The 22,732-nt window shown below is 38.8% G+C and overlaps 2 protein-coding genes across 5 annotated transcripts in view; both read right to left on the bottom strand.

Annotated features, from left to right (window-relative positions):
- Nucleotides 1-385: 385 nt before the first annotated feature.
- Nucleotides 386-3,159, bottom strand: LOC127442601 (gamma-interferon-inducible lysosomal thiol reductase-like). Its single transcript, XM_051700755.1, has 7 exons — nt 2,919-3,159; nt 2,457-2,639; nt 2,302-2,376; nt 2,095-2,184; nt 1,820-1,972; nt 1,672-1,740; nt 386-816 (listed from the first exon to the last, which is right to left on the bottom strand). The coding sequence occupies exons 1-7, from the start codon at nt 3,054-3,056 to the stop codon at nt 751-753; spliced, it is 774 nt and encodes a 257-aa protein (XP_051556715.1). The 5' UTR covers nt 3,057-3,159; the 3' UTR covers nt 386-750.
- Nucleotides 3,160-5,031: 1,872 nt separating this feature from the next.
- Nucleotides 5,032-22,732, bottom strand: part of LOC127442587 (phosphatidylinositol 3-kinase regulatory subunit beta-like) — a 46,280-nt gene continuing 28,579 nt past the window's right edge. For all 4 annotated transcript variants that reach the window (XM_051700733.1, XM_051700735.1, XM_051700734.1 and 1 more), the window contains 9 exons: nt 22,230-22,335; nt 22,049-22,147; nt 21,200-21,380; nt 20,933-21,058; nt 20,223-20,365; nt 13,529-13,705; nt 13,373-13,444; nt 13,028-13,201; nt 5,032-9,780 (listed from right to left, as the gene is read on the bottom strand). In XM_051700733.1, the coding sequence (XP_051556693.1) occupies nt 9,591-9,780; nt 13,028-13,201; nt 13,373-13,444; nt 13,529-13,705; nt 20,223-20,365; nt 20,933-21,058; nt 21,200-21,380; nt 22,049-22,147; nt 22,230-22,335 (1,268 nt within the window). In that variant the 3' untranslated portion in view covers nt 5,032-9,590. The remainder of the gene's footprint in view (nt 9,781-13,027; nt 13,202-13,372; nt 13,445-13,528; nt 13,706-20,222; nt 20,366-20,932; nt 21,059-21,199; nt 21,381-22,048; nt 22,148-22,229; nt 22,336-22,732) is intronic.

Raw genomic sequence — 22,732 nt, 5'->3', positions numbered from 1 at the left:
ACTATATGTCCAGGGACACATAAAGGTGCCACGGGCACAGGACCCCTGGGCTTCAACAATGATTTGCCTGTTCATTAATGTGGCGCTGGCATCAAAATCTCACTCCAGCCTGGTATTAACATCTGCTAAAAATCTTAAAAAGATCAGATTTACGAATATTCTAAATCATAAACGTCTCAAAGACATCTTCTGGATGTCTTATTGATATCCGAGACATACTTATTGACACATCTTTGATGAGCAAACAACCTAAAAACTACAACTTCCAGATGTAAACACATCAAATAGATGTCTGGGTGATGTACGTGTGCTGTCAGGGTTTAGACCCTATTAGTTAATGATAGGTAAAAATGTAGACAAGCAAGAATTTCAAAACACTGAGGAATGGTTTCTCTTGACTAAAGTCTACTTTATCAAAATACCTTTTCCAAAGATCATTAACATACAAGCAACTGTAATTAAGTACAAATTTTCTTACATTTATTACATTTTGTCCATAATAGAAAAGGTATAAAATGACATATCATAATTTAAAAAGTTCACACACAAAAAGTCGTGTTATCAAGTCTATCTGACTGTATTCTACCAAAATGGTTCCAAATTGGGTATTCATATAGCCTACACACAGACCAAAAAAAAAAAAAACACACAACAACAACAGTACATTTCAGATTGTTTCACATCAAAAGTGTTTCATACATTCACTCAATTCCTGACATGAGTAGTGCTTAAATCAGATTTAAGGACTGATTAGTTCAGACAGTAACTGCTGGTTTTCCTTTTCAGCCCAAGATTACAAGCTGCTGTTTTTTCACCCTGCAATATAAACACAAAGAACACATCATGTGATAGTCAAATCCTCAATGATATGATAAAACATTGAAAATAAATGATATCAGTCATTGGAAGTAGCTTTACAGGGATAGTTCACCCAAAACTGAAAATTCTTTAATTATCTACTCACCCTCATGTCATCTAAGATATGTATGACTTTCTTCTGCTGAACACAAATGAAGATTTGAAGAATATCTCAGCTCTGTAGGTCCATACACTACAAGTGAATGATGGTCAGGCCTTTGAAGCTTCAAAAAAGTGATAAAGTCAGCATAAACATAATCCATACGACTATAGTAGTTGACTCCATGTCTGATGAAGTGATCCAGTGGGTTTTGGGTGAGAACAGACCAAAATATAACTCCTTTTTCACTGTACACCATTGCATTGCAGTCTCTAGGCATGATTTCAAGCTCGATTACACTTCCTAGTGCTTGAGGCATGCGCAGAGCACTAGATGGTGCTGTAGGAAGTGTAATCGAGCTTGAAATCATGATCGCCAAGGAGACTACTGTCAAGATGTACAGTGAAAAAGGAGTTATATTTTGGATTGTTCTCACTTAAAACTAACTGGATCGCTGTAGATGAAATGGATTAAAACACTGGCGTCATATGGATTACTTTTATGCTGACTTTATCTGCTTTTTGGAGCTTCAAAAGGCCTGATCACCATTCACTTGCATTATATGGGCAAAAGGAGCTGATATATTCTTTTAAAACATTTGTTTGTGTTCTGCAGAAGAAAGTAAGTCATCTGGGATGGCATGAGGTTGAGTAAATAATGAGAGAATTTGGCGAACTATTCCTTTAAACTTCCCAAGTTTTATTGTAACAAACCTTATACAAGCTGCACACAAGACTGAAGAGAGAATTCATCGCTTTATCCTGAAGATCGTCAGTGTGTTCCTGCAAGAACAATATTGAGCCATACTAGAAAACACTAATAAAAGCATTTTACTTGTAAAGAGTAAATAAGCTTCCTTACCCCGTTAATGGTTATCCAAGGCACATACTGATGAGGGGGTTTCAGTGCATCTGTTTTCATTGCATTTTCGTGCATTAACTTATTGCCCAGATCTCCCTTCACACACTCCATGATTGAGTCCCATGTTATATCAGGGTTATAGATTCCAAGACACTGAGATTCACGGGAAAAGATTAGCATTGCACTAGGATTCACATTTGTCAATTTGGCATTTATGATAAGAGAAATAGTAAAAGCGTAAAAAAGAAGGAGGGTAAATGGAGATGACCACTCACAGGCTGGGCTGCTTTCAGCACATCTGCTCCTGACTCCATGCAGAAAATTACTGGAATAGCATCAATGCCTAATTTATTCAGCAGACAGGTCTGTTTGGAAAGATAACAAATATTAGCACAAACTTTAGCCTTTATCGCCTCTATTCAAGATCCTTCCACTTCTGCTTTTTAAATGGTCGAGTAGTGAAATAAATGGCAAAATCTTACCTCAATCATGTTACCCAGACATTCACCTTCTCCATGCTGACATATAAAGGTGTACTTGCCCTTTTCTGATTTCTCCTACAACAGAAACACACACATGAAGAGCAAAAACGTTTTGACATTAATTTAACGTACATGAATGTGAGCCATTATTTTACCTGTGCATTTCCATATGGAACCAGCTCAATGTTCATGATGTCTTGCAACATAATGAAAGTTGGGACGAGCTGTTTTACTACAAATTGTCTGCATCCAGGGCACAGTGATTCATAGTACAGGCTCACATTCAGCAGGTCAGCATTGGGCTTTGTCACATTGAACTTCACGCATTGTTCTAGCACCTGAGAAAGAGAATAAAGAGCAACTTCATTATAGTATCCACTTCTGCATTCTGATGCCCAAGTTGCCAACTGGGGTTTTGAATAAAGGGATTTTTCCAAATCAGTGATGCGATGCAAGGGAATTTGCATACATGTATCCGGTTTACTTTCAAATGCAGTTTCCCTGTCTCGCGACAGTAAAAGTACTGACAAAATTATGAAAAACAAAACCTTTCCATCACGAGAACTGATTTATTTCTGTGTCAAAGAGCAAGTTTTGACTTGATAATAACTACTTACCCCACACTCAGCCGCAATCTCCTCAGTGTCGCACCACTTTTTAGGTGGATATTTACAGGAGAATACAAATCTGCCGTGCGCTTGATGCAGCAAAGTAACGAAGGCGAAGAACATTGCAAAAACCTTGTAACCGAACATGACTTCTGGTGAACTGCTTGCCCTTCGCTACGAATGGAAATGAGTCAGTCCTACATCTTAAACTTTCTTCCGCCTACGGATTTTGAAGTTGCGACATTGTGATTGGTGTAGGTCACAGGACGTCATTAAAATCTGGCAAAACTCGGAAAGCTAGTCAGCACTAGAGCTGTTCGATTCCAGGAATTTGGGAATCGACTCGGATTCGATTCGTGATTTCGGACTTGATTCCAAGAGTCGATTCCAGACTCATTGTCTAGATTATTTTTCGATTCCCTAAAAAAACGTGAGGTGAATTTAAATCTCATAAAAAACGCAATATAAAGCGTTCTCTATTTATGATACTATGAATGACAATTTCTATTAATAGGTCTATTCTAAAAATAAAGATGTGCCTAGCCTATATGCACATCCCAATGCGCGATCCTTCAATCCCATAGGATAAATTAAAGAGAAGGTTGGCTGAGCAGATGCGCCTGTATTTTAAAGAACTATCACAAAAAAAAAAAATAAATAAATAAATAAATAATAATAATAATAATAATAATAATAATACACTATATCGGTCTGGCCCAGCAAACACAGAACATTGCCCTAACGTTGGCATTTGGTTTGGTTATATTTTTGTGAACCAATTCCTAACGTTCTAAAAACGTTCTCTTTGGGTTCTATTTTCTTGCAACCAAAAACTCCGTAACGTTCAGGGAACCGAAAATTGTTAGCTGGGTGGACAGCAGCTGTTTGATGTGCTGTGCGATTGCTTCATACAGATGAAGAAACGGAGCAGATTTATTGATGTAGCCTGACGTACTCAAAAGAGTCGAGAAATGTTGATCGTTTTGCTGCAGTTATTTAATAATCTGTAATTTGAATTAGTGCTGCTAAGGCTTCAGTAGTAGTAGTTAGTACAGTTAGTGTAGTAGTTTAGTGGTCGAGGACGTAAACACAGTCCGAACATATCACCCCCTGAGAGGAGTCGGTTCCCCGAGTGGAGTCGATTCCGAGATTTGGAGTCGATTCTCAAAGCGTCTAGGCAATACTAGCAGTCCACTGTAAATGCAGAGGGGATTGATCTATTACGGGTTTGGACAATTATTCCCTAATTACGAGGACAGCACTGAAAACAAAGACTATTGACCGTAAAACTGCAAAATAACCGATTAAACGCATCAAATAGCTCTCTGCCTATTTCATTTTTTCATTAAAGGATATGCGAGTGAGAGCTATACTTCAGTACAACCCCTTCATAAAAGTTTCTTACATATTATTATTATTATTTATAATTTTTGGCATGACCCATTTAGGATTGATTTTACAAAATAAATAAGGACATACTGTAGACTTCTATTTCTTTCATATAAAGGTAATTATAATTACTATAGACTAACCCTAAAATAAAACTTTTTGCATTTCTTAAAAACATTAATTTATGGATCGTTTTTTAAACCGAGGACACCCACAAATGTCCCTAACGTGCGATTGTGTCAAATTTAGCTCACTTTTGTCCCCAAACTTCACACACACACACACACACACACACACTTAAATTCAAAGATACAGGTTTACACCACCTTACCAGAATTGCAAGATTTCTGTTCTTTCATGTTCTGACATAATATGGAACTGTCACATGACATTTGCACACCTTTATCATAAGTCATCTGACACTTAAGTCAGAAAACATCTAAACAGTTTTCTTATGTAAATCAATACAAAAGTGTTCTGTAGGTCATCCAGATGTTGACCTCGAAATGCTCTCCAGATTGTCACTACAGTATATTTGCACCCGTTTTCCCGCTCTGAGGTAAATGGCACATGCCAAAGCAGACTTGTCTTTATCAAGAGACAACACAACATACTTAAACTGGGCTGCAGTCTTTCTGTTGTTTCAGCATGACTCTCCCTACTGCAATAGCAATAGTTGTTCATAGACAGATCATGCATCACAAGACCAAACTGATGACAACAGACAAGAAGGTGCAATAGACTCAATATCTTTTTATTGTCTTAAAAATAATTTCATCTACCTATTAAAGAGCCGTACATCCATAATGATTGTGTACCTGTTGGAGAGACAAACAACACTGATGCAAACTGTACACTGAAAAATCTGTACTCAAAAACAGATTGGTGAGAAAAGAAAGTAGTAAAGGAAATAGAAGTATGTACATAAAGATTGTGTGCACACACACGTCCAGTAAAATAGTACTGGGCAAAAAAAATAAAAAATAAAAAATAAAAACAGCGCTCCCTCTCCTCTGTGTCCAATGGCACTTTGGTGGGGATTAGCTTCAACAGGCTACTTCATGCACAAGGGAAACAAGATATTGAGGTATCATTTTGAATGACCATGTGAAAACAGAGCAAGGGTAAAATGATACTCAATAGAATATCAAAGAAATTATATTGAATGTCTTACAAAAATTACTAGAGGCATATAGATCAGGCTGTTGCTGTAGTTATGCATAAAAATAAAATCAGAAAGCATGTTCAACATTCTTATGCAATCTATTTTTAACACTGAAGAAATAAGATATTGTGTCACAACCACTATAGATGGAAATGATACTCTGCAGTTTAAAACAAAGCAAAACTTCGCAGCTATTAATATCTGGCCATCAGTTTAAGGAAGGAGAAAAAAAGGAGTCAAATTTAACCAAATGCTTATTCTAACCATTTCTGCAAGTACAGAGGGACGTTAGATAGAAACCAGTCAGTCTATCATTTTTATTTCCTTCTGTATTCTTGTTACTCGACATAACGTGTAACTTAGCCAAAAGCAGAGTATGTCTACTATAAGTATAAATTAACTGTCTGCAAAACTTGCTCTGGGTCACATTTAACAAATGCATTTTAAAGTCAATGTAAAAGACTGTTTGAAACTTCCTTTTTCCTTTCGGAAGGAAAGACATTCTGAGGTGAGGGAGCACAGTTTGAATAAGACAGAAAACAAAATCTTCAAGTTTAAAACAACAGAGGCACACAAAAAAGGACAATAAGCCCAGTCTGTTCAGATTCAGACAAGAATAGGTCTGAAAATACATCTTCTATTTGGTTAATTATATACTGTAAACATTTGTAACTGTACTGAATGGAAGAGAGATATTCAAGCTAGCTTATCTTTGAATCTGTAAGGTCATTACTTACAATGAGAAACATAAAACATTGACATACAATTATAGTTATAGAAAAAAAGAACAGACCAACTTAGCACTACCATAACACATTATGAAACTAACATTGTTTCATTTCAGGCCTGTAACTAAAATGTTTACCTAAACTAATCTGTTGCTCATAAAGGCTGTCAAGCTTCATTAATTGTCACCAACAACACATCATAACATGCTCGTATAGTGCATTAGAGGATTCCACTCCATTGCTTTATCTCACACACACAAACTCTTCATATCCAGCACTCTGGCTCATTCTCTGTGCTTGTAATGACCCGCATCAGTCAGTCAGAACATTCAAGGAATCATAACCAGTGTCTCTGTGCACCATACCATCTCTGCAAAACAACATGATCTCATAGATAGGACAAAATCAAACCAAAGATTATAGCGACAGACACACTTGTGAAACGTTAAAAGATTGGCCCATTTTTGAAAGTGGCAGATTCATAAAAAAGTGTCAATCTCAGAGGAGGATGCCAAGAGCTAACAATCAATATACTAAATTCAGACCAGTTTTTCAGAGTCATTTTCACAAGGTTGTAATGAAGTCTTAATTTCAACTTGCCTTAAATCAAATGGACTATTACACTGCATCAGCCTTTGCAAGCTAGACAGCCTATTTTTATTGGTTAAAATACAATCAGAATAACACTAACCTTGTAAAGTGATTTAAAATGGGTAAAATGACTCTTTTAATGAACTGACACCCTCAAAAGTGCATATCAGTTGTTGAAAACCAAATCTCATTAAAACGCTTATATGCCAATGTTTAACTTTACAAATAAGGGGTCCTTACATCTATCATACAGTCTGTTAAATTTCACGGTGTTCTTCTCGAACTCGATACTCCCAATTTCAAAAGGTTTACTGAGAGGTTCCTCTTTTTTATATATATATATATATATATATATATATATATATATATATATATATATATATATATATATATATATATATATAAACAACAACATATAATTGTGCTTTGAGATCATTCCATACAATTTTGAACTTGCTTGGAATACCAATTCAAACCTATGTGATTATCTGATTAATAAAATCTATAGAAGTGAAGCATTCTGTGCTGCCCCAATCACAAGAAAGCTCCTCCTGGACACATGGGCAGAAGGCACTTTTAAACCAAAGTCAATTAAATCACTAAACTTTCATGCATTTCCATGCATTGCAGTTTTCAGGCAACTCCTGACCAAGAGCTGTGCAAAACTCATTCTTATTATGCCAACGTAATATTTGCTTCTGCTTAATACAAAGGATACGATCACTCTCTAAAAATCTGCTTAATTATTTGTATGATGTACAGACCAGTGTATCGCTTAGCTCTTAACATGTCTAACCACAACGTGGAGCGCAGTTACAAAATCGCAAACAATCCATAGGCCTTCTTTAACAAATATTTGTCCAATTCCCCCTTGATTGAAAGTTTTTTTTTTGAGCGGTCTGTTCTGCATTTTTTGCTTGTGCCTTTTGAATAACCGGCATTTTCCAACAAAATCTTTCAATGCGAGGGGAGCTTAAGAGTAAGTTACTGTGCGTGTCTTTGCTTTGGGATCACTATTGCCGGTATCACACTGTCTCTGTTCTGAAGATTAAAGGTTTTGTATATAGCTATGCATCATTCTCACATCACAAAAGTAAACAAAACAAACAACAAAAAAAAAAAGCACCAGGAAGCACCAACATCTGCTACAATACCAGTTCACAGAAACCATTTAAGGCCCCATGAAATCAATATTGAAGTTTTGATCTCTAGAATGAGTATGTCCCTCCCTCAATGCCACATGCAACTGATTAGCAAGTATCAAATCATGGTTGAAGGCTGTGATGAAGACTTAAAGTGATAGTTCACCCAAAAATGAAAAATCTCTCATCATTTACTCTCACTCATGCCATCCCAGATGTGTGTCTTTCTTTCTTCTGCTGAACACACATTAATTTTTTTAGAAGAATTTCTCAGCTCAAGTGAAGGGATACCAAAACCTTTAAGGTCAAAAAGCATATAAAGGCAGCATAAAACTAAACCATAAAACTTAAGTGGTTAAATCTATATCTTCAGAAGAAATAAATGTGGGTGAGAAACAGATCAATATTAAATTCCTTTTTTTACTCTGAACCTCCACTTTCATTTTCTTTTTTGTTTTGTTTTTGGTGATTCAAATTCTTTGTGCATATCACCACCTACTGGGCAGGAAGGAGAATTTAAAGTTAAAAAAAGACTATTTTATTAACATATTATAACAATGGAGTCTTCTGGAATACTTTTATGCTGCGTTTGTGCTTTTTGGAGCTTCAAAGTTTTGGAACCCATTCACTTGCATTGTGAGGACCTATAAAGCTGAAATGTTCTTCTAAAGATCTGTGTTCAGCAGAAGAAAAAAATATCATACACATCTGGGATGTAATGAGGGTGAGTAAATGATGAGAGAATTTTCATCTTTGGCTGAACTATTATTTTAAGTCTATTGGTTAAAAAAAAAAAAAAAAAGAAGGGACAAGGCCTTCAATATGTACCGCCCAAACTTCCTGTTTCAAAATATAGGAAATATCAACACAGGAAAGAAAACTGTCAAGGGATGTCATGGGGTCTTTATGATCTCAGACTCCAGGTCTGTGGTATTTAAAATAAAAGAATAAAACAGTTAACAGCTATTTGCTGTGACAATGATAACTAGCTTTAAAGAAAGAGGCAGATTTGAAGCTAACAGGACTGAAGTGTCCATCCACCACTTTTGATTTAAAAAAAAAAAAAAAAAAGAAAAAGAAAAAAAAAGTTTCACTTATTTGTTTCACATCTTCTATAGGACAACTCACATAAAAAAGGAATCTATTCATACAATTGGCAGAAGCAAACTACCAAACATAATACACATAGGATGATAACCCACAGCAGTGACATAATGGCTAAAAGATTTATTTTTAACAGCTGCAACTTTCAGTTCATTCCTCATTTCATCCCTGGCCTGTGTCCTAATCTAAAATAGGTGAGAAGTTCCCTCGGTCATATCAGAACTACGGCTCTAGTTCAAGCTTTCTTGGAATCATTGGACACTTTCCTCTCTAAGAGACAGGATCTGTGGGCCCTAATCACTGCAATGTATGCAATGTCTTTGAGACACATGTTTGTTTTTGGAACAACTTATACAGAGAGCTGAAGCTGTGATCTTACCATTTGACTGATACGGAAAACTATGGGCTTACAAAAAATCCATACATTTACTTGAGATAATATACTGTGCTATATCTGTTTTCTACAATAAACATAAACGTTCGGTGTTAGTATATTTTGCTCTGTATAATGTGCTTAGTCATGCTTTATATGCATCTTCTCAGCCTTCTTGTGTCATGGTGCTCATCTAGGCTGCTGTGCGAGGACCGGGTGGGCCAGAGTTACATTCAGTGAGTCGTTGTGCTGGACCAGGGAGGTGTGTTTGTAGTGCAGGACCAAGTCTGTCAAGGTACCGTAAAGGTTGTAAGGCTCAGCAAATCCAAAACCTGTGGCCGTTTTGTAAATGACACAATGCTTGATCTCTCCATCCACACTATTGAAAATAAAGACAAAATAAAAAGGCAAGGGCGTGTTATGTGAAGAGGAAGATGTAGACAGGGATACTACAATTTCCAGGACTTTTCTATGACCTTTGCGGTTGTTTATGATTACTGGATTAGGATTTCTTAGAAATGGTTTTAACCCTTTAAGCTCTGAAGGTGTTTTTAAAGATTTCCTGTTTCAGTGCCATGCCCCAAACTAGAGGCTTATAACTCACAAAAAAACCAAAGAGGGTCAATTGTTTGGTATAATTTTAAGAAAACTTTTCAAATTTTTAATGATATAGATTATGATAAATTATGAAACTCTCAACCTTCAAAACTGCAGGAACAGTTTTTTTTTTTTTTTTTTTTTTTCAGTTCTTATTTTTCTGATTTGACATTATATATCTCAGGGTGTAAATAAGGTAGCTCCGAAAAACGTTAGTTTTGTTCCAAATCAGGTCAACAGTAAAAACAGTTGTAACAGTAAAATTTTGTGTTGATACGACATAGCAATCAAAAGTTGAAGCATTACAAAAATAATTTATTATAGTGTCAAAAAATTTCTCCAAACAAATAAAACAATAATTGTTCACCATTCAGTTTAATCATTCAGTTCCATTCTCTGTCATTTGAGCCATCATTGAGTCCGTGTCATGTACTTGGGACATATATAATTAGAGTGAACGATCCTCTCTGCCCATATTTGGATGGCTTCCACCTCTGGTTGCAGCGATCTGAATCCTAATATGATTGGTTTAGTGTACATAATTTCCAATGAATTCATCTGATCCAGGAAAGCTAACATGTTTTTAGCCAGATAGCACATTGTCTGACTAATGTGTGTACATTGTGCTTTGTGTGGATTATCTAATGATCTATGCATCAGATTATGTTGTGTTTGGGGGAAATCTAATTTTAATGGGAATCACCTCCTCTAAGTAATGGTATGTATTTTTCATAAAGTTATAAGAGAAAATGCGGCTTATAAGCAACACCTGTTTACATGTTACATGTATGTCAAAAGACATGTACTAAGCTATTACTCGCTATATTTTATCTGTGGGTAAATAAATAGGCTGGTTGTATTTACTCTTTGAGAGCTTTCCAACCACGTATGACACATGGCTATTTGATCAGTTTAATGTTTTTACCGATTACAACTAAATTTACAGTGCTAAATTATTAATAAATTATCAATATGGAATATTTCTGATTTGTCTGCAAATTTCAAAGCACTTGATCAGTTGTGGTCATAATGTCTTGGCTTGTACTGTAAAGTGTTGTGTTGCTCAAGACTGTAGTTATTAATATTTTGATAATTCTCGGCAGGCCCGCCGGGCCAATGTGAGCTTAAAGGGTTAATAGATATGGCAGGGCAGACTTTCATTTGTATGTCAGTTACCAACTGATTTAATGCATTTCAAAAACTGTACTTAGTGTTCAAATCTCCAAAACGTCCCTTACCCAGGGTTGCTGCAGAGTTTTTAAGATCAAATGTAAGACTTTTTAAGACCTTTTTCAAGACCTGAATAAATAAAATTAACATCGTATCCCTATACCAAAACAAACCTACACAATTTGAAAGTAAATCAAGCATCACAGACTCTCACTTAAATAGGCAGGGGCATACATTCAACATGGCCTTAACACTGCTTATCAGTAAAACAGGGTAGGCTATATGCAAGTTTGAAATACTCAAGACATGCTTTCCACATATATCACATTAAAATTGGTTTATGTACCATTATATAAATAAGTACAAATTAGAGGTCGACCAATATTGGCTTTTGCTGATATGATTATGTGTTGAAAGAAAGAATAGTTTTTAAAATTGTTAGCCTATATTAAAGGTGCTATATGTAATATTTTTACTATACTAAATCATAAAATGACCATAATATGTCATTAGAGAATTAGGAAACATGCTAAGTTGAAATACTGGCTTCTCCGATAACAATGCTACAACCAGTATATTCTACTTTGAAGTTTCCATTCCGGGCTGGAATTTCTGTTTATGTTCTGGCCTGTGTGATCCCACCCACTGCCCACTCACCAATAGTATTCTGACACCGCTGGGTTGCCAATTTTGCAGGCAAACAACACTGCAAGCTGCATCCATGGAATCCAGCAAACGAACTGGATCAGAGATAAAAGATTCCACCCGACCTAAAAAGCCCCACCACCCGTCTAAAAACCACCATGACCAGAGGTGTAGTAAAACAAGGATAAATATATAGATGCCTTTGGAAGATGGAGATAGCTTAATGCCCAGAAATCCTTTAAAACGGATGCTGAGTTGGCTAATTTGCGTGTCAACATTCTGGCAACCCGCATGAGCTTCGAGTCTGGGGTGGGGCAGACAAATCTCCAATATTTTGACTGCAGTACCCATTTCAAATGCTTGTTGTCAATCTTACATATAGCACCTTTAAATGTTCTTAGTCCTTCCTTCCTGTGATGCTGAGGGCCAGACAGTGGGTACAAGAGTCCATATTGAATTAAATTCCAGATACAAGAAAAAAAGATTTGATTCATAGAGCGGAACTTCTAACTTTAAAAGCTAAAATACACCGATGACTCTTATTTTGAAATTTTGCACTTCACTTCACTTCCAGCTGCTCGACAATATAAACAATTAAAAGTAAACATTGTCATATTTCCTTAACACTATATCATCATCTTCAACAGTTGATCATTAGTGATCGCTTTTCATAAATTTCCGACATGGCCTAATGATTGCGAACTGCTCTGTAACAACTGAAAACACTCACAAGCCCCTGCGTGCTTGGAGAAAATACAAAAGTGCCGCGTTTTCACTTTGAAGGACGCAGCACATGCATTTCTTTAATTAGATCGTATTCTTTTGAAGTTTGATAATCACATTAGGTCATATCACAATTCCTGTCTTTCTGTCTTTAAATGATGATTAAGAATTTTTATGACCTTAAATTTTGGAAAACTGAATGTAAAACTTTTTAAGGATCCATGGGAGCCCTGTTACTGGACAGACTGATGTTACCATGCTGGCTTGAGGACAAGTTTTACTCTGTACAAAGAGCAATATGTACCCAATGAAAACATTTATAGCAAAGCAAAACTGTCTTTTACAGGCCTAGAAATCTCAGTTTTCAAATTCACACAATATTTCAAGGTTAACCATGACTGTGGAAACCTTGTGTAAAGGAAGTGTAGGCTGCAGACAAATATGATGTTGAATGTTGTGATTGTGAATGTGACAGTGTTTCAGTAACTCACACAACAGAGCATGCGAAGGAGCCCTTCTGGGTCTGACTCTCTCTGATGAGAAAGGTTCCGTCTCGTTTGCCTCTCAGGAGATCCTCTGCCTGTGTGCGCTTAATGTCACCAACATACCAAGAGCAATCGTCGTGATGCGCTTGATCATCATCATCATCCAACAGAGAGTAGAAGCTGAAAGGTCATAAGTGGAATAATAACAGTGTTGTTTCTACATCCGATTTATTTGACCATGATTAAAAACGATAGGGTTTCATTTAATTAATGTGAAATAAAACATTTAAGGTAATTTTCCAGCTTGTTGTCTACATTTGTAGATTTAAATACAGGGTGAATGGAACTTACTCCTCTGATTCATTCCTTATACCAAGCCATTCGTTGATCCTCCTTTGCCTGGTGCCTTTCTGAGTCAGCCATCTGCAAAAATGGAATGCCATTTTTATCAGCAGTGATAGTCTGTGAATAAATGTTTTCTATACACCACATTTATCTTGGCCTTACACAAGGTATTGGTCCCTGATCTTCCTCAGTTGTATGAGGTCTGGTTTCAAGCTGTTCATCCTCTTGTCTATCTCTCGATTGTCTGTGGCTTGCCGCTTCAAGTCTAGTTCCAACTTCCTCTTGCTGTCATGAATCTCTGTCACTCTGGATTTCAGCTTCTCAGAGTTGCTCTGAATTCTGAATAGACAGATAAATGTTTTCCACATACATACATATATATATATATATATATATATACACACACACACACACACACACACACACACATACATATACACACACACACACATATATACACACACAGTTGAAGTCAAAAGTTTACGTGCACTTAGGTTGAAGTCATTAAAACTAATTTTTTAGCCACTCCGCAGATTTCATATTAGCAAACTATAATTTTGGCATGTCATTTAGGACATCTACTTTGTGCATGACACAACAATTGTTTACTGACAGGTTGTTTCACTTTTAATTGACTATATCACAATTCCAGTGGGTCAGAAGACTACATACACTAAGTTAACTGTGCCTTTAGGCAGCTTTGAAAATTCCAGAAGCCTTTCGACAATTAGCTTCTGATAGGAGGTGTACTGAATTGGAGGTGTACCTGTGGATGTATTTAAGGCCTACCTTCAAACTCAGTGCCTCTTTGCTTGACATCATAGGAAAATCAAAAGAAATCAGCCAAAACCTCAGGGAAAAAAAACAAAAAAAAACAATTGTGGACCTCCACTAGTCTGGTTCATCATTGGGAGCAATTTCCAAACACCTGAAGGTACCACATTCATCTGTACAAACAATAGTACACAAGAATAAACACCATGGGACCACGCAGCCATCATACCGCTCAGGAAGGAGACGCATTCTGTCTCTAGAGACGAACGTAGTTTGGTGCAAAAAGTGCAAATCAATCCCAGAACAACAGCAAAGGACCATGTGAAGATGCTGGAGGACACAAGTATACAAGTATCTACAGGTGCATCTCAATAAATTAGAATGTCATGGAAAAGTTCATTTATTTCAGTAATTCAACTCAAATTCTGAAACTCGTGCATTAAATAAATTCAGTACACACAGACTGAAGTAGTTTAAGTCTTTGGTTCTTTTAATTGTGATGATTTCGGCTCACATTTAACAAAAACCCACCAATTCACTATCTCAACAAATTAGAATACATCATAAGACCAATAAAAAAACATTTTTAGTGAATTGTTGGCCTTCTGGAAAGTATGTTCATTTACTGTATATGTACTCAGTACTTGGTAGGGGCTCCTTTTCTTTAATTACTGCCTCAATTCGGCGTGGCATGGAGGTGATCAGTTTGTGGCACTGCTGAGGTGGTATGGAAGCCCAGGTTTCTTTGACAGTGGCCTTCAGCTCATCTGCATTTTTTGGTCTCTTGTTTCTCATTTTCCTCTTGACAATACCCCATAGATTCTCTATGGGGTTCAGGTCTGGTGAGTTTGCTGGCCAGTCAAGCACACCAACACCATGGTCATTTAACCAACTTTTGGTGCTTTTGGCAGTGTGGGCAGGTGCCAAATCCTGCTGGAAAATGAAATCAGCATCTTTAAAAAGCTGGTCAGCAGAAGGAAGCATGAAGTGCTCCAAATGTTCTTGGTAAACGGGTGCAGTGACTTTGGTTTTCAAAAAACACAACGGACCAACACCAGCAGATGACATTGCACCCCAAATCATCACAGACTGTGGAAACTTAACACTGGACTTCTAGCAACTAGGGCTATGAGCTTCTCCACCCTTCCTCCAGACTCTAGGACCTTGGTTTCCAAATGAAATACAAAACTTGCTCTCATCTGAAAAGAGGACTTTGGAACACTGGGCAACAGTCCAGTTCTTCTTCTCCTTAGCCCAGGTAAGACACCTCTGACATTGTCTGTGGTTCAGGAGTGGCTTAACAAGAGGAATATGACAACTGTAGCCAAATTCCTTGACACGTCTGTGTGTGGTGGCTCTTGATGCCTTGACCCCAGCCTCAGTCCATTCCTTGTGAAGTTCACCCAAATTCTTGAATCGATTTTGCTTGACAATCCTCATAAGGCTGCGGTTCTCTCGGTTGGTTGTGCATCTTTTTCTTCCACACTTTTTCCTTCCACTCAACTTCCTGTTAACATGCTTGGATACAGCACTCTGTGAACAGCCAGCTTCTTTGGCAATGAATGTTTGTGGCTTACCCTCATTGTGAAGGGTGTCAAAGATTGTCTTCTGGACAACTGTCAGATCAGCAGTCTTCCCCATGATTGTGTAGCCTAGTGAACCAAACTGAGAGACCATTTTGAAGGCTCAGGAAACCTTTGCAGGTGTTTTGAGTTGATTAGCTGATTGGCATGTCACCATATTCTAATTTGTTGAGATAGTGAATTGGTGGGTTTTTGTTAAATGTGAGCCAAAATCATCACAATTAAAAGAACCAATGACTTAAACTACTTCAGTCTGTGTGCATTGAATTTATTTAATACATGAGTTTCACAATTTGAGTTGAATTACTGAAATAAATGAACTTTTCCATGACATTCTAATTTATTGAGATGCACCTGTATATCCACAGTAAAACTAGTCCTAAACTCAGCAAAAAAAGAAAAGTCCCTTTTTCAGGACACTGTATTTTAAAGATAATTTTGTAAAAATCCAAATAACAGATCTTTATTTTAAAGGGTTTAAACAATGTTTTTCATGCTTGTTCAATGAACCATAAAGAATTAATGAACATGCACCTGTGGAATGGTCGTTAAGACACTAACAGCTTACAGACAGTAGGCAATTAAGGTCACAGTTATAAAAACTTAGGACACTAATGAGACCTTTCTACTGACTCTGAAAAACACCAAAAGAACAGGGTCCCTGCTCATCTGCGTGAACATGCCTTAGGCATGCTGCATGGAGGCATAAGGACTGCAGATGTGGCCAGGGCAATAAATTGCAATGTCCGTACTGAGAGACGCCTAAGACAGTGCTACAGGGAGATAGGAAGGACAGCTGACCGTCCTTGCAGTGGCAGACCACGTGTAACAACACCTGCACAGGATCGGTACATCCGAATATCACACCTGCGGGACAGGTACAGGATGGCAACGCCTGCCCGAGTTACACCAGGGACGCACAATCCCTCCATCAGTGCTCAGACTGTCTGCAATAGGCTGAGAGAGGCTGGACTGAGGGCTTGTAGGCCTGTTGTAAACAGGTCCTTACCAGACATCACCGGCAACAACGTTGCCTATGGGCACAATCCCACCTTCGCTAGACCAGACAGGACTGGCAAATGTGCTCTTCACTGATGAGTCGCGGTTTTGTCTCACCAGGGGTGATGGTCGGACTCGCGTTTATCGTCGAAGGAATGAGCGTTACACTGAGGCCTGTACTCTGGAGCGGGATCGATTTGGAGGTGGAGGGTCCATCATGGTCTGGGGCGGTATGTCACAGCATCATCGGACTGAGCTTTTGTCATTGCAGGCAATCTCAATGCTGTGCGTTACAGGGAAGACATCCTCCTCCCTCATGTGGTACCCTTCCTACAGGCTCATCCTGACATAACCCTTCAGCATAACAATGCCACCAGCCTCTGCCATACTGCTCGTTCTGTGCGTGATTTCCTGCAAGACAGGAATGTCAGTGTTCTGCCATGGCCAGTGAAGAGCCCGGATCTCAATCCCATTGAGCACGTCTGGGACCTGTTGGATCAGAGGGTGAGGGCTAGGGCCATTCCCCCCAGAAATGTCCCTAGTGCCTTGGTGGAAGAGTGGGGTAACATCTCACAGCAAGAACTGTCAAATCTGGTGCAGTCCATGAGGAGGAGATGCACTGCAGTAATTAATGGAGCTGGTGGCCACACCAAATACTGACTGTTACTTTTGATTTTGACCTCCCCCCCTTTGTTCAGGAACACATTATTCCATTTCTGTTAGTCACATGTCTGTGAAACTTGTTCAGTTTAAGTCTTAGCTGTTGAATCTTTTTATGTTCATACAAATATTTACACATTAATTTTGCTGAAAATAAAAGCAGTTGAAAGTGAGAGGACAGTTCTTTTTTTTGTTGAGTTTATATTGACATAACCTGAAAGGCTGCTCAGCCACTGCTCCAAAACTGCCATAAAAAAGCCAGACTACAGTTTGCAAGTACACATGGGGACAAAGATCTTACTTTTTGGGGAAATGTCCTCTGGTCTGATGAAACAAAATGGCCATAATGACCACTGTTATGTTTGAAGGAAAAAGGGTGAGGCTTGTAAGCTGAAAAACATCATCCCAACTGTGAAGCATGGGGGTGGCAGCATCATATTGTGGGGGTACTTTGCTGCAGGAGGGACTGGTGCACTTCACAAAATAAATGGCATCATGAGGAAGGAAAATTATGTGGATATATTGAAGCAACATCTCAAGACATCAGCCAGGAAGTTAAAGCTCGGTCGCAAATGGGTCTTCCGAATGGACAATGACCCCAAGCATACCTCCAAAGCTGTGGCAAAATGGCTTAAGGACAACAAAGTCAAGGTATTGGAGTGGCCATCACAAAGCCCTGACCTCAATCCTATAGAACATTTGTGGGCAGAACTGAAAAAGCATGTGTGAGTAATGAGGCCTACAAACCTGACTCCATTACACCAGTTCTGTCTGGAGGAATGGGCCAAAATTCCAGGAACTTATTGTGAGAAGCTTGTGGAAGGCTGCCCAAAACATTTGACCCAAGTTAAACAATTTAAAGGCAATGCTACCAAATACTAACAAAGTGTATGTAAACTTCTGACCCACTGGGAATGTGATGAAAGAAATAAAAGCTGAAATAAATAATTCTCTCTTCTATTATTCTGACATTTCACATTCTTAAAATTAAGTAGTGATCCTAACTGACCTAAAACAGGGAATGTTTTCTAAGATTAAATGTCAGGAATTGTGAAAAACTGGGTTTAAATGTATTTGGCTATGGTGTATGTAAACTTCTGACATCAGCTGTAACATACACACACACTCACACACTCACCATTAAAACCACCTGCCTAATATTGTGTAGGTCCCTTTCGTGCCATCAAAAGAGTGCCAACCCGCATCTCAGTATAGCATGATATTTTTCTCACCACAATTGTACAGAGCGGTTATCTGAGTTAACGTAGACTTTGTCAGTTCGAACCAATCTGGCCATTCTCTGTTGACCTCTCTCATCAACAAGGCATTTCCGTCCACAGAACTGCCACTCACTGGATGTTCTGAGTAAATTCTAGAGACTGATGTGTGTGAAAATCCCAGGAGATCAGCAGTAACAGAAATACTCAAACCAGCCCGTCTGGAACCAACAATCATTCCACAGTCCAAATCACTGAAATTAAATTTTTTCCCCATTCTGCTCCTGACCCGCATCTGCTTGATTTTATGCACTGCAGCCACACGATTGGCTGATTAGATAATCGTATGGATGTTTGTTGGTGCCAGATGGGCTGGTTTGAGTATTTCTGTAACTGCTGATGTCCTGGGATTTTCACACACAACAGTCCCTAGAATTTACTCCGAATGGTGCCAAAAACAAAAAATATCCAATGAGCGGCAGTTCTGTGGATGGAAACGCCTTGCTAATGACAGAAGTCTACAGAGAATGGCCAGACTGGTTTGAACTGACAAAGTCTATGGTAACTCAGATAACCGCTCTGTCCAATTGTGGTGAGAAGAATAGCATCTCAGAATGCTATTCTGAGATGTGGGTTGGTGCTGTTTTGGCAGCACGAGGGGGACCTACACAATATTAGGCAGGTGATATTAATGTTGTGCCAGTGTGTGTGTAATATATATATCTCACACACACACACACCTACACACACACGCATTAAAATAAACATTAATAAAATTGAGAATCATTGGACACATACAGTATGATAAAGTGGATGTGTATATAATCCTCGGAGACCTACTATGGCAAAATTGCAACACGTTTAAAGCAATTAAATCACACATATTTTCACTAAAAATGGGATAAAACCAGAGGTTATACAACAGTTAATTTAATATATATTTAATTTAATAATAATTTTAGCAGGTGTATATTATTCATTTGTATCTCCCAGCATTCCAGTCACTCAACATATTCACAGACTGTTTTAGGTCCAAGCAAGTATTTGACGTCAGGGCTCAACAATAAGGATGGCACACTGGAACGGGGCAAGTGTGAGAGTTTTGAGCCAGTTGACGGACCTACCACTTGCCCCATCGGGCCAGTGCTGCGTTTGTCAGGGGTTTGTTTACACTTGGTCACTGCACGCGTTTTTACGGATAGATATCCGATCATGAAAAGACCAAATGTAAATGCACCCCAAGAAGGAATCGAGACAGATATAAAGAAGCATTCCATTCAAAACTCGGTCAAGTGTAAATGCATTTGGCTGTTCAAGTCCCGAGGGGAAAACACACAATGTGCACACACAGATACCCACGCGCGGGGCAAAGTCATTTGGAATCAAATAATACATCACATATTTTAAATTCGCTGCCCAACATTAGCATAATCACGGAACTGAACTGTGGTGGAGACACACTGATGTGGCCAAATGTAAATGGAATGTGCTTATTCAATCGGATAACAATCCGATCAGTAAAAACGCATGAAGTGACCAAGTGTAAATATTTTAAAGGGGGAAAAAAGATAACACATCATCAATATCAACGTCTGGGTCACTGAGGATTCAAAACCAGACTACCTCTCAATCTCCTTGTCATTGCCTTCTTTGCGAAACTTCTCAATGCTCTCTCTACTGAGGCGCTCCTGGGTCTCACACTGCTCCTCAAAGATCTTTATGGTCTCATTAAAGGCCTCTATGGCTGTTCGTTTCATCTGCAGCTCCTGAGAGAGATTGTACACACCATCTCCATTAGTGACTCTGTTAATTAAATCCCAATGCATTTTGTGACAAGGAGGGCGTGGCCTGTCCAAGAAGATGCACGCCCGGTGCAGAGTTGCCCAATCAGTGGGAGAGGGATAAAGGAGGAGCCGGGGATGCCAAAGAGAGAGAGAGAAAAAAAGGCTCTTCTTCGGCTCCTGCGGGCACGCCGCCCACCCGGTCCTCAGCTGCTCCTCTGCCCCCCGGCAGATGGCAGCGGCGAGTTCTCCCGGACAGCGTGCTAGGCACCAACGTACCAAGGTTCGGGAAAGGAGAGAGCGGGAGCTGAATCCACATTCAACAAACTTTAATAAGACACCAACATAAAACTGAAACATAACGACACACACACACACACACACACACACACACACACACCGCATAGATCTCTCTCTCTGGCATCCCCGGCTCCTCATTTATCCCACTCCTGCTGACTGGGCAACTCAGTGCCGGGCGTGCATCCTCTTGGCCCGGCCACACCCTCCTCCTCATCACACATTTGAAAAAGCTAGAGATAAAATGTGACTTACTTGTGATGTGCGTGTGTATTCTTCGTACAGTACATCATATTCGCGATTCTTCTCCTGATACTGCTCATGATAGACCTTCAGCTGTTCACCTACTGCCTCAATACTGTCCTCTTTCACCACCTGATCCTGCATAGCACAGGGAGATGCGTTCAAAAGCCTTGCATAATAGGTGGAGATACTGATACATAGAATTCCATTAACATGAAGACTGTGTGGAAAAGTAAACATCAGTTTTGTCATTTTCTGTAAAGTGTGGAGGCGTCACACCTGCTGATATTTAGACACGGGAAAGAGCAGGCGAGAGTCCAGTTTGGCATTGTACTGGGCCAGAGATTCATGCCGGTAGTGGTTGATGAGCTCCACCACAGAAAGGAAAGTTAGAGGTTCTGAGAAGCCATACTTTCCCCCGCGGTGAAAAATCTTGATCAGTTTGTTATTTCCTCCTTTCCTGGAATAAACAATGCAAGGCTTTGATGGTGTTGTGTCCCCTGTTTTAATTTCCTCTTGGTAAATATGCAAATAAAAACAAATAATGCACTAACACACCTACGCAACATATTTATCTCTTATAGACACACTACATGGCCAAATGTACGTGGAAACACCCTTCTAACTAATGGGTTTGATTAAACCCTTTAATTCAAGTGAAGACAAATTGTATGCTATGCCATTCAATGATATTCTAGATAATTGTGTGCTTCAAATATTGTTGCAATAGTTTAGGAAGGGTCCTTTTCTGTTCCATCATGACAATGCCCCGGAACACAAAATGAGATCCATAAAGAAATGGTTTACTGAGCTGCACTAAGTCCAGACCTAAACCCCATTGAAAACTTTTGGGATGAATCGGAAAGCTGACTGTAAGCCAGACCCCATCACCAACATCACTGCCTTACTTTACTGATGCTCTTGTGTCTGAATGGAAGAAATTCTCTGCATCAATGTTCCAGACTTCCCAGAAGAGTGGAAGCTGTTAGGGAGGACCATCTCCCCAATTATGCAAATGGGTTTGAAATGAAATACTCAAGCACATATGGGTGTGGTGTTTGGGTATCCACATGCTTTCGGACACATAGTCCTATCACACAAAACAATTTTACCTAAGGGGTTACTCACCTGAGGGTCAAGGTGTACTCTCCCTGCACTTTGCTTGACGCATCCCGCACCAAGAACGTACCATCAGGAGTGTCTCTCATTTTCTCATTCACCTCCTCTCTAAAACATAAAATCAAGCCAATGACATAAGATGGAGATCTGCCTCTTTTAAAAATGTATGATATTCATGGCAATGATTTACCTGGAAATGTCTCCCCAGTACCATTCCGCTTCACTCAGTAAGCTGTTGTTTCCATTGGTTACAGATGAGGCCATGGCTTTGGTTTTGGGTGGTTTAGGAGGGAGAGCTGAACAAATGATTAAAATAAACAGAATTGTTATTCATCACAACATGAACGGAGCCGATGGAATTTGTTGCCATGACATTCATATGATATCCCCATAGAACCGCACCATAAAAAATAAAAAAAAGCAGTAGCAATCTCCTTGGAGAAACCTGCTTTGCTCAAGGGCACAAGTGATAGCTCAGGGATTGCCCCTTGAGAGGTTGCGACCTTTCAATTACCACTTCTCTTCTCTAATTAGGACTGGGTAAAAATAATGATTTTCCGATACATCGCGATCTTTGATTGAAAGACATCATATCGATTCTTAAATCCCAAGATCGATCCGTTACTCTATGAGCAAATCTCTACAATGAGAGGAAATCACTCACATATGCGACCAAATTTTGCTCTATGTGAC

Source organism: Myxocyprinus asiaticus, chromosome 6 (assembly GCF_019703515.2).
Source record: "Myxocyprinus asiaticus isolate MX2 ecotype Aquarium Trade chromosome 6, UBuf_Myxa_2, whole genome shotgun sequence".
In the NCBI taxonomy this organism is placed as follows: domain Eukaryota; kingdom Metazoa; phylum Chordata; class Actinopteri; order Cypriniformes; family Catostomidae; genus Myxocyprinus; species Myxocyprinus asiaticus.
The sequence above is the reverse complement of the archived record's forward strand: the minus strand, read 5'-3'. Positions and strand labels throughout refer to the sequence as shown.